This window comes from Carex rostrata, chromosome 18 (assembly GCF_964058835.1).
Source record: "Carex rostrata chromosome 18, lpCarRost1.2, whole genome shotgun sequence".
NCBI classification, from domain to species: Eukaryota; Viridiplantae; Streptophyta; class Magnoliopsida; order Poales; family Cyperaceae; genus Carex; species Carex rostrata.
Window position 1 is genome coordinate 2,876,250 of NC_135935.1, and position 12,992 is coordinate 2,889,241.

At 36.3% G+C, this 12,992-nt stretch overlaps 1 protein-coding gene across 2 annotated transcripts; it reads left to right on the forward strand.

Moving 5' to 3' along the window:
* Positions 1–4,667: 4,667 nt before the first annotated feature.
* On the forward strand, positions 4,668–11,662 carry HEN2 (RNA helicase, ATP-dependent, SK12/DOB1 protein). Of its 2 annotated transcripts, XM_078319365.1 has the most exons (16): positions 4,668–4,872; positions 5,613–6,595; positions 6,710–7,024; positions 7,106–7,210; positions 7,372–7,440; positions 8,138–8,305; positions 8,410–8,484; positions 8,755–8,871; positions 9,043–9,255; positions 9,388–9,546; positions 9,729–9,818; positions 9,939–10,034; positions 10,230–10,532; positions 10,653–10,748; positions 11,026–11,118; positions 11,389–11,662. In XM_078319365.1, exons 2-16 carry the CDS (start codon positions 5,615–5,617, stop codon positions 11,497–11,499), a joined length of 2,991 nt encoding a protein of 996 aa, XP_078175491.1. In that variant the 5' UTR covers positions 4,668–4,872; positions 5,613–5,614; the 3' UTR covers positions 11,500–11,662. The 2 variants fall into 2 exon arrangements, with proteins under 2 accessions (XP_078175491.1, XP_078175492.1); XM_078319366.1 differs by lacking the exon at positions 4,668–4,872 and having other exon boundaries at positions 5,595–6,595.
* Positions 11,663–12,992: the final 1,330 nt, after the last annotated feature.

The following is a 12,992-nucleotide window of genomic DNA, read 5'->3' on the forward strand; positions in this document are numbered from 1 at the left end:
CACATTGATATATTCTATATCGGAAATATATTCTAAATTGCCCACACCAATATGTATAGAAATAAAGAAAGAGAAATAAGGAAATAAAAAAAAATGATTTCCATTGTGATCCGTATAAAAATGAAGAAGTAAGGAAACAATAAATAAGAAAATGAAAAATGGAGTCTTCTCAATTGAAGAGGAGAAATATGGAAACAAAAAAAAGGAAACAGATAAATATATCGCTAAATTTCAGAATTTATTCAATTTTAATTGTAACATATCGTGTGGCAGCATATGTGGTGGGTATGTTTTTAACTAAATTTAGACTTCTATACATAAAACATATGCATTTAATCAAAAGAGGAGAAATATGAAAACAAAAAAAAGGAAACAGATAAATATATCGCTAAATTTCAGAATTTATTCAATTTTAATTATAACATATCGTGTGGCAGCATATGTGGTGGGTATATTTTTAACTAAATTTAGACTTCTATACATAAAACATATGCATTTAATCAAAAGAAGACAAAATATGTAATTAGAGAGCTGAGATTAAATCCGAAGTTTCATCTCTCAATCGTAGCCATTGGCGGATCGGACGCTCAACGTGCTTAATAATAGAATAGAGATACCAAAGGGAAAAGCATTGTATCTGACAAGTGGTCCCACTTATTTTCCAGACAAATGAGGAGGCTACAGACGTATGCTGGGTTCAGCTTCCTGGCAACGATCTCGGCCGTGTACATTTAATGGAACAACTAATATCTTAGAAACAACACATTTAATGGAATTTGAGCAATTTGATGGGAATTGATGACAGTTTGGTGAGAATTTTGGTAAATAATTTCTGGTTTTTTGCTATTGGTATGAGTGCTGATTATATTTTTTCTGGTTTTTTTGGTGTTGATTTGGGTGCTGATTTTCTAGTATTGATGGTTTGTACCAGTTCAGATCTAAAGAGAATTTTTCTGGTATGCTTTGAGTGAGAATTTGAGCTTTTAATGATGTTATAGTTCTTTGTTATTTACAGTATTTTCATACAGTTAAACAAACAAGACACATTTTTTTTGTTTATCCTTCACTTGTTAGTGTCAGTGTGTTGATTGTAAGATTATGTTAGTCTGTTCATATTTAATACATTAATACTGTATATAATTTAGCACATTAATTGACTGATATTTATCTTTGCATATTTTAATTCGACTGTTCAAGTACAACTTTGAATGATTTTATTGGTTGGACTTATATTTATACGAATTAAATAAGTATTTTTCTTGAACAAAATTTAGTTAAATTCAATAATTTAAAAGCAATGAAGACATGTCTTGATAGCCATTACAACCAAACACAGTAATGACATATTTTCTGGAATGCTGAAACGATAGCCATGTGCGAACCAAACATGATAATGACACATTCCCTGAAATCCTTCTATTCCCTGGAATGATTTATAGCGTGAACCAAACGTCCCCTTAGGGATATCCCTTGCAAACGGGGTCGCATCAAACCATCTTTAAGTGATCTGATTGGTGTCATATCCCATGTATCTTACCAATACGAAATTGAATTACCATTGCTAGTAGTCCACACCGCACACCAACGAAAGAGAGGCTTAATTTTAATCAATTGGTTCCAAAAGAAAAACCCATTTGTCATCCAAGACCTTGGGGTTATTTATCGTGTATTCAAACACCTCAATTTAATAACTACAGCTGACCACAAATTGTTTTGCTCAGTGTAGCCCTTCCACCACCATCGCGACAGCAATAAAACATTTCTCAGACCCAAATTGGGGATCCCCAAACCACCAAACTGGATCGACAAACATAAAGCATCCCAATTAAGCAAGTGAACTCCCCTCCCCTGCCCTTGAGATTTACTCCAAAAGAAGTTTCGGTACAACTGTTCAATACTATTCAATACCCACTTGGGAAAGGCAAAGCAGGTCATATTATAAATAGGAACACTAGCTAGGACTGATTTAATGAGCTGTAACCGCCTACCCTTGGATAGGATTTTTCCTTGCCATCCATCAATTCTCTTTCTAATTCAATCTATAAGTGGAATGAAGTCACGACAACTCGGTTTGGAGATAGAGAGAGGCATCCCCAAATACGAAACTGGCAGTGATGTTTGAGAGCATCCAAAAACCAATGACACCCTTCGGATCCCCCTTATGGACAGATTTAGTGGAATAAATTTACTTTTGTCATAATTGATGTGCAAACCAGAAACATTCGTAAATAAATGAAGCAGTATCATCAGCATACTGAAGGGCAAGTATCGGTTCCTTGAGTTTATTAGAAAGCTGAGTTGTCAAAATTTCATTGGTCTGCACAATCATTCTCTGCAAAACATCAACAGCAATGATGAACAACATGGGCGACAATGGGTCTCCTTGACGCAACCCCTGTTTATGAACAAAATATTCTGACACAAAACCATTTAACACAATCCTTGATGAAGATGTTGTTAATAAAACTCGAATCCATCCCATCCATTTGTCTGGGAAACCCCTGGCATGCATGACCCGAAACAGAAACTCCCAATTAATCGAGTCGAATGCCTTCGCAAAATCAATTTTCAGAAAAAGTCTCACACAAGCTCAAAGGCAAGTTCTACAGGACGGCTATCAGATCGGCGATGTGATATGGTGCAGAATGTTGGGCTACTAAAAGACAACACGTTCAGAAGATAAGTGTAGCAGAGATGCGTATGTTACGGTGGAGTTGTGGCCATACAAGACGGGACCGCATTAGAAATGATGATATACGTGACTGACTTGGAGTAGCACCAATTGAAGAGAAGATCACCTAACACCGTTTGAGATGATTTGGACATCTCCAACAGAGGCCTCCTGAAGCACCGGTGCGTACTGGAATTATAAGGCGTATCGAAAACATAAGGAGAGGCAGAGGTTGGTCACGATTGACATGGGACGAAGCAGTAAAAATGGACTTGAAGGAGTGTAATGTATCTAACGAGTGGGCTTCGGACAGGAGCGCGTGGAAACTAGCGATTCATGTACCAGAACCATGACCTAGTAGTAGTTAGGGATTATTTAGGGATAATATTACAGGTCTTGGGTCATAGGATTAGGAATTTGGAGTCGAGGATGTAAGCTTAAGACTTTGACCCCTACGATTGATGGTTTAGGTAGAATATAGTTAGTATTAATATTAGTATTATTATTATCACTATTACTTTCACTTTCGCTTTTATTTTATTATTTTTATTTCTATTCTACTAGTACTTTATTACTACTTATCTTGATTTTATGATTGTGATTGGGTTTCATTTCTAACCTGTCCCAACTTGTTTGGGACTAAAGACTTAATTGTTGTTGTATATTTCATTAAAGTAAATTTGTGTTAATAAAGTTTGAATAAGACACCGAGCATTTAGTTAACAAAGCTTTATTTTAAACAATTAACAAGTCGATCGTAATTAACTCATTATAAAAAAGAAGAAGCAAATATTGTAACAATAACAAGTTAGCAACAATACTATTTATATGTATGTGCTCTATTTCTTGAATTTAATTAATTATTCATGTACCATCGTCAATCAATTCAGTATTTTAAAAATGTAACTAAAGATGGTTGAATTGGGTATATCTTTGACACCATTGCACAGCCAGTAGTGGCCCTGGCTCTGATTTTGGCAATGGTGCGAAAATGGTAGGAGACAAAAATGATTCAAAACAATTTCAGATAACTAAAATTGAAAAATAAAAATTGTAGCGAGAATGAACTATATAATCAATGAAAGAAGCACCACCATAAAGCACAATTTTTCTAATCAAACTTGCTAAAACCACCCATATCGCTCTCTCAAAAGCTAATGAATTGTGGTCACTCTATCTGTGGCAAATCAAAAGGAAAATATAAACAATGTAAGTGAAAAATAACATGAGCAATAACACAAATTCGTTAATAGTAATAACAACGTCACTGTCGATCAAGAGATGCTAACAAAAGAAAGTGATACTTATCAAGATGGGTGTCAACGGAGAGAGCACACTGATGAGAATGTTGACATGGACTCAGAATCAGAAGTTATTAGTCGCAGAGCTATCTTCTTTCTTTCTTGCATCTTGGGAAGCGTTCCATCTCTTAGAGAAGGAGAGAATTAAAAATTGAAAAATAATGTAAAAGAGCTTAAGGAAGTCAATAATATATTAAAAAGTAATATAAAGGGTTTAAAGAGGTCAGAGCTTTTTTTGGGTATATCTTAGGTCATGTTTGATTGTGGAATAAGTGGTGGAGTAAACTCTCTACTTTATTTTTAAGGAGTCAAACGAGGAGTAAATTTAAAGAAGTAAAATGAAGTAACATTTGAATTAATCCGGATTAAGTCACTCCATCTCTGGATCCTGCAATTAGAGTAATACAATGTTATAATTTTCTCTCTCTTTATGAGCTTACTTCACCAAACTCCAATCAACCTCCAACCAAACATAATTATTTTAATTTACCTTAGTTTGGAGTAAGAAATTTAATTCGGATTAACTTTGCTCCACAACCAAACATGACCTAAGGAAGGAACACCTTGGATTAAAATTATGTGGTAAGAAGGGTGTCTTAACTCTTAATCCTGCTAAAAGAGTTAGATTAACGGAGATTAAAGGCTTAAGAAATGTAAATGAAGATTAATCCTGTCCAGCCGAACAGCACCGTTAAGCTTAAGTTAGGGTTTTTAGAGTGCAAAGAAGCGGGGATAGCCCGCCGGACCCTTGATTGTTTTAAAAACCTTGAACCCCACCCACCTCCCCAAACCCCAGACACGACTCTCCCCAAACCCCAGACGGGACTCCGGACTCCGACTCCTCCGCCAAGCTCTCCGCTGCTCGCCACTTCTCTCCGTCGCTCTCTCTGTCCCTATTCAGTACCTCTATCTCTATCTCTATCTCCATCTCTTCGCCAAGTTCGTTGATTGCAGTATTTCTTTCTTTCCTTTAATTCGTGAAAATAAATACTCATAGGGACTTAACTGCACTTTTATGGTTATATATCATCTCTCTTGTCAGACCTTCACACCAGGCTTTCCTCTTCATAGAAATTTAAATAAAGATTATTCATCACTCACTGATCTGTCAGCAGTTAATTAAGTGTATTAGGAAATTGTTGAGTTTAGTTCATCAATAGCAATGTGTTAAAAGCATATTTTGTAGGAAGATTTACCGGGTCAATGCATAAAAAGAGTACAATACAATAAATTAATTGTTGTTTTGTTGCTTTTTAAATGTAAAAGAATACTATTTTTGTTGTTTTTCAGTATGTAAAATCATTTCTAGTATTTTTTTTTATTTTTATTATTATGTAAGAGAATACTATGTTTGCTGTTTTTTTATGATATTGATTGTTTTTTATCAAGTACCCGATTAGCTAATGGGTTTTAACCCGATTATTCGTGCCCTACCCTGTCGGAAATCCTGGGTCCGCCCCTGCCAGCGAACCAGGATCTTTTACTGCTTATCCACCGAATCCAACCAACCGTAACTGAGTTTGAATAGTTGGGCAATTTTTTTCCTCTATTTTCTTATTTTGCATAATTTTGAAGGCTTATGTTTTGTTTGTAAATTCCCTTTCATTTATTAATTTTAACAGCCAATAATATTACTTCAGAAATGGAAGAACCTGAAGTTGCAGCCAAGCGCAAGCTGGAAGAACTGGATTCTGGCAAATCTAATAAGCTTCAAAACTCTGAAATTGCACCTCCTAAAAGAAGAACCCTTGCTCGAACTTGCATCCACGAAGTTGCTGTACCAAATGGGTATACCTCAACAAAGGATGAATCCATCCATGGTACTCTCTCTAACCCAGTATACACTGGTACGATGGCCAAGGATTACCAATTTGAACTTGATCCATTTCAAAGGGTATCAGTGGCTTGCCTCGAACGACAAGAGTCAGTACTGGTGTCAGCACACACCTCCGCCGGTAAAACTGCTGTGGCAGAGTACGCCATCGCCATGTCGTTCAGAGATAAACAACGGGTTGTGTATACATCACCTCTAAAGGCTCTAAGTAATCAGAAGTATCGTGAGCTAAGCCAGGAGTTCACTGACGTGGGTCTGATGACTGGAGATGTGACACTTCATCCAAATGCTAGTTGTCTCGTCATGACCACAGAAATTCTCCGTGGGATGCTGTACAGAGGATCTGAGGTGATAAAGGAGGTTGCTTGGGTTATTTTTGATGAAATACACTACATGAAGGATAGAGAAAGAGGGGTAGTTTGGGAAGAGAGTATTGTTTTCTTACCACCCGCTATAAAGATGGTTTTTTTATCTGCGACCATGTCAAATGCAACTGAATTTGCTGAGTGGATTTGTACTTTGCACAAACAACCCTGCCATGTTGTGTATACAGATTTCAGACCGACACCTCTGCAACACTATGTTTTTCCAATGGGGGGATCAGGATTGTATTTGGTAGTGGATGAGAATGAGCAATTTAAAGAGGAGAATTTTCTAAAATTGCAAGAGACGTTTAACAAGCAGAAGATGCTATCAAGTGGGAAGAAGGGTGGTGGGCATAAGCCTAATGCCCGAATTTCAAAAGGTGGTTCAGCTTCCAGTGATTCTGACATATATCGAATTGTCAAGGTACATTTTGTTTGTTTTATTATGACTGTCTTTCTATATTTGCTTTATGGTTCAGCTTCCAGTGCCCATAATTAACACCAATGCTGTTTATGGAACAAATGAACAAAACAATAGATGATAATGGAGAGGCAATTCCAACCGGTGATAATATTCAGCTTCAGCAGGAGAGAGTGTGAACACCATGCCATGTCCATGGCCAAGCTTGATTTTAATACCCAAGAGGAGAAAGATGCCATAGACCAGGTCTTTCATAGCGCTATCCTGTGCCTTAGTGAAGAAGACAGGACCTTGCCAGCTATAGATCAGATGCTGCCTATTCTCCAGAGAGGCATTGCTGTGCACCACTCTGGACTATTACCCATAATCAAGGAACTGGTGGAGCTTCTCTTTCAGGAAGGACTTGTCAAAGCCCTTTTTGCCACTGAAACTGTAAGCACTGATTGCTCTTTCCATATTTACTAAATAGGTAGTCTGTTATTCAAAGAATGATAAGTAATTTTGTTGGTGCAGTTCGCAATGGGGCTGAACATGCCAGCAAAGACTGTAGTATTCACGTCTGTAAAGAAATGGGATGGTGATACCAATCGATACATTGGATCTGGGGAGTATATCCAGGTAGGTCTGAATTAAATCACCAATTCAACTTTTTGTTAAGGAGTTATAATGTATATTTAGATCAATGCTGGCATTTATTACATCTTGGTTTCTTACTTTCTAATTTGGAATTGTATTATGATTTTCTCAATCCTAATGAAAATAACCAACAACAAGTATAGATGAGCGGGAGAGCTGGCCGGCGTGGCAAGGACGAGCGTGGAATATGCGTTATTATGATTGATGAGGGGGTAAATTAATTCTTTTATTTCTTTTGCATTCATAATAGGGGTATTCGCCTCATGCCCCCTGAACTTTCCATTTCAACAAACATCTCCATCAAACTTTCATACTGTTACAATTAGGCCCCCCCCCCTCCCGGATATCCAAGTTTGCTGTTACTTTGGATTAATATCATTAACTATTTGATGAACAATCTCAATTTTATATCCTCCCCCAAATGTTTGCAACATATATTTTCTTAAAAACTTCTGAACTCAGCAAAAGTGATTTTTTTTAATCAATAATTAAAAAAAAATATATTTATTATCTTTATTTAAGACCCCAAATAAAGAATATTAAGAATGGGGGGTGGTTGGTTGGGGCAGGATGGGAGAAACTTGGCTCTTCTCCAATTGTATGGAACTCATTAGACCATCCAAGGCAGATTTAGGCCGTCCATCTCAGTTTGAATGATCAAGATATTAACGTAATTAATGTGTCATGGGCAGACCAGGCAGGTGTACGGTCTGGGTTGATTTGACATCTGATTTGAAATGGACTGCCCAGATTTGCCCGGGACAGTCCAACAAAAAACATATAGGGAGACAGACTCGGTTGGGGGGGGGGGTACCACAAGTGGAAAGTTTAGGGAATGTGATGCCACTACTCTTTCATAATATAACTAGTCTGAGATGTTGTTTTCTGGTAAATGTGAATTGTTTGCAGATGGAAATGAATGTATTGAAGGAGATGGTATTGGGTAGACCAGCACCACTAGTTAGTACGTTTAGATTAAGTTATTACACCATTCTGAACCTGATGAGCCATGCTGAGGGTCAGTTTACTGCTGAACATGTCATCCGCAATTCCTTCCACCAGTTTCAGTATGAAAAGGTTCCTTTTACAAATTTTATTTTACTCTGTTTTTTCTTCCTTTCTTGTTTTCTTTGAACCGGAAATATGAAGGGGGTGATCAATTGTTTATACCTCTGATCTAGGCTCTGCCAGAGATGGTGGAGAAGATTACTAGGTTGGAAAAGGAAGCTGTCTTGCTTGATGATTCCTATGCTGAGGTACATACTGATGTCCTTATATTTAACTCCTGATTTACAAATCTGAAATATATATCGGTACTACTAATTTTTAGCCTGTCAGCTTGTTCATGTGTTAGGACTTCATTTCTGTTTTAAAGACATTTACATCTCTGGGCTAGAACCTTTCACTAAATAAGGATGATAGGTTCATATAGACAGCATTTTTAGGTAGAAGGCCTGGTTTTGGCGGTTCTCCAAATCAACTTATTCAGTAGTAACCTTTTGTTTTGATTTTGTTAACATGTACAGACAGGGCTTATGGAGTATCACAAGCTGCAGCTAGATGTTGCTGAACTAGAAAAGAAGATAATTCTTGAGATCATTCGGCCTGAAAGAGTTCTTTTATATTTGGTTCCTGGAAGGCTGGTTTGTTCTTTTATATGTTTTCTTCTCAATACTTAGCTAATTGCACTGTGAACCTGTTTTGTGTGGAAATAATAATACTGATAATAATAACAACAACGACGACGACAACAACAACAACAACAACTACAATAACAACAACAACAACACTGATGATGATGATAATGATAACAGGTAAAAGTGCGAGACGGGGCAACTGAATGGGGCTGGGGGGTAGTGGTGAATGTGGTGAAGAAATTGCAGTCGACGACTGTTGGAGCTGGAGGGGTTGCCAGCAATTACGTTGTAGATACCTTGCTTCACTGTTCTGCCAGTTCATCAGGAGAGAATGGTTCCCATACTAAGCCATGTCCACCCTGTGCTGATGAGAAGGGTGAAATGCATGTGGTTGGTTTGATTTCATTTGATATATGCTTCATTTTTGTGTAACAGCTATTTATGAGCTTGTGTATGAGACCATGAGTGCAAATATGACATAATAAAAATGGACTGACTACATTTAACAAAAATACTGGGCAGGTGCCAGTGCCAATGCCTCTTCTGTGTGGTCTGAGCAGTGTCAGGATAGCAATTCCTTCTGACTTGCGCCCTCCAGAAGCAAGACAGAATGTCTTGTTTGCTGTGCAAGAGCTCACCAAAAGGTATCCGCAAGGCCTTCCTAAGCTGCATCCATTAAAGGTACTTACTTTTATTGCATTATGTTAATTTCTTTTCTGTTATCTTTTGTCGACCCCTTCTTCAGATTGGAATTACTGGTTTCTTTTTGCTGGGAAATTGCAGTCTTAGTAGTTTGATTGTAGAACCAACTAGCTGCTTTGATTGTTTTTGGTACTCTTGTAAATGTGGTGGTGGTTTTGCAGGATATGGGCATTAAGGACGAGGAAGTAATTGATTTGGTTCATCAACTTGAAGATCTTGACAAGAAATTATGTAGCCATCCTTTCCATAAGGTCATTTATATTTTTTTCAGTATTTTCACTTTTGTTTGCACTTAAATAATATTTTGTGAATTGATAATATAGAAGCCTTTTTTTATTTTTTTATTTACCGTTCATCTTTTAACTATCCAGGTTGGACAAAGTGAGCAGCAGTTATCATCATACAAAAGAAAAGCGGAGCTGAATCATGAGATCCAGCAGGTTAAATCTAGGATGCGAGATTCTCAGGTTGGTTACATTATTTGTACACATTGATGAAATTTCACCTTTTCTTCTAGACTCTAAATCTCCTGGTCCTACAGGAAAGAGTGCCATTTTTTCCGGGAGTGTTTCCCCACTGGTCATAACTGATCAGTTTTCTTGACTAAATTACAAATAATATTATGGCTGTGCATTTTCTTCTTATGCTGTTATTGTGATCAGTTGCAAAAATTCCGAGATGAGCTGAAGAACCGGTCTCGAGTGCTGAAGATGCTGGGGCACATAGACGCTGATGGAGTTCTCCAGTTGAAGGGACGTGCTGCCTGCTTGATCGATACAGGTGATGAGTTGCTTGTGACAGAGCTCATGTTTAATGGCACATTTAATGACCTGGATCATCACCAAGTGGCGGCGCTTGTCAGCTGTTTTATCCCATGTGACAAGTCAAATGAGCAAATCCGCCTGAGAGGTGAGCTCAGCAAGCCTTTACAGCAACTCCAGGATGCTGCTAGAAGAATTGCTGAGGTACTTGGTAGCTGTTCCCTTTGTTGCTTCTAGGAATGTAACATTTATTGTACAGTATAGCACGTTTTGCAATGTGAGAAATGAAGTTTCCAATTTGTGATCTTGTTTTGTTTTGTCCAGATACAACGGGAATGCAAGCTTGATGTGAATGTGGAGGAGTATGTCGAGTCTACATGCAAGCCATACATGATGGATGTTATTTACTGCTGGTCAAAGGTTTGTCTTTCTGTGTTTACAATCTTGTGCTATTTACTGATGACAGTCTGGACATTTTCACATGCATCTTTGACCATTCCAGCATTCATTTAGTTGGTTTCTAAGAACAGAAAAAGAACTGAGTTTCATTATATAGCATATACCATTTAGTAATCTGTGTATTTTCGGATTATAGATAGCAACCAAGTCAGTAAGAAGTTGTTGACTTTCTGCTCATTTTTTGTTGCCGCTTTACATAAAATCTGACAGAAATGGAGTGTCATTTTGTTCTATGTAGGGGGCCTCTTTTGCCGAGGTAATAGATATGACTGATATTTTTGAGGGGAGTGTTATCAGGCTTGCCAGAAGGTTGGATGAGTTCTTGAATCAGGTACTCTTTAAAAGTAGTTTACCTTGGTATTTTCTATGTTGTATATGCTTTACTATCAAGTGTGATACTATTATCTAAACTTGTTCATCCTGGTGCATTGCTTGAGATAAGATGATGACTTTTATGGTTCCTTGTTCTTGAAATGGTACCAGTATTTTTGATAGGTTAGGTGACAGTTTTCAATAGCTCATGCTAAGATCAAGATTTCGTTTGTTAGAGGGATTTCTGCTTTACTATGGAAGTAACCCATTTTTTTTTCTGTTGTGTCAGTTGCGTGCAGCTGCGCATGCAGTAGGAGAATTGGAGTTGGAGAAAAAGTTTGGATCTGCAAGTGACAGTTTACGCAGAGGCATCATGTTTGCCAATTCATTGTACTTGTGATCTTAGTGGCATTTATCCAGCACCATTTTTTTTTTTTTGCCTATTCTACATTCACTTTAGATGGGTTAGAGTAATTGTTTTGTAGCTTTTAATCATGTAAAAGGCTAGTCAGTTGATGCTCAAATTTTTGGCAGTGATAAGATCTAGATTATGTTTCTTTAGTTTTCTGTCTCTATGTTGGGCACGTGTTGTCAATTGTTCAAGACCTTGACTGTTAATGTGTTTTTGATCTTCTGTGTTTCCTTTCTGTACGTAAAAATTTGTATCCATAATTTCTCTTCTATTTTTCAGATTTAGTTGGATGGTTCTAAAAAGATCTAAACCATTAATAGGTATATTTTTTTTTTAACCATAAATTTGAACCATCCAACTGAATACCTCACGGTTTCAAAAATTCTCTAGATTTCAATATCAAGGCGTGACGAATTTTTGTGAATTTAACGTGAATAAAATGTAAAATTTGTAAAATTTGCAAATTAACGTTTTATTCGTTGATTGATTTGTACAGTGCTCAAATCTGAATTATCCTTGCCTGCACACATGTGAATGCGATGTGATATTCTGACACTTTCTTTTTTCACATGCGAACCAAATATATTTTTTTAGAAAATTATAATTAAAAAATAAATAATGATACTATCATATTAGATTTATTAAATGATAGAGAAGTGTTATTGATTTTATATGATAGAGTCATTTTATTGAATATGCTGTACATGCAGCTTGTGCATGCATTTCTGCACGACATACGTATATAGTGCCACATTTTATTTTATTTTCTGATAGAATCATAGAAAATCTCTAAAGGAGATTGCAACTTGTTTTTTTTTTTTTTTTTCATAATTACAATGTTGTGGTTCTTTTAAATTTAAGTACAAATAAAATTATGCGCACAGAAATGACCGAAGTTATATGTTATTGAATGTTAGTGGCCCTAATTAGCTGAAGTGTGAACTGACACCCGCAAGCTCACATTGAAATGAGTCCATCAAAATTATATGATTAATATATGATGTATATGTTTGATTCAATGTATATAAAAAATTAACGCATGTGTAAAGGACAAATGGTTGAGATTATATGTCAATTTTTGAGATTTTAGAATATAAATGTGTCCAAATGGATTAAAGTTATGAGCTGATACGCATTCTAACAGAAGATTATGCATAGTATTTGATATATATGTTTGGGTTAATCTAGATAAATTTATGAAAACTTAAATGACAAACAGTAGAGATTATTTGTAAGTTTGATGATTATAGGATCTTAAATTTTGTCCGAATTGACTAAAAGTATCAATTGTTTTCCTCAAAAAAAAAAGAAAAGAAAAGAAGGTATCAGTCGTAAATGTATTCTTGAGAAATTTTATGCGTAATATTAATATTTGATCTATCTATTTAATTTAGTAAAAAATAATTTATGCACATGTTAACATCAAAGTAGATATTATATTTCATCTTGTTATTTTAGGATCTCAAATCTCGGCCAAAATA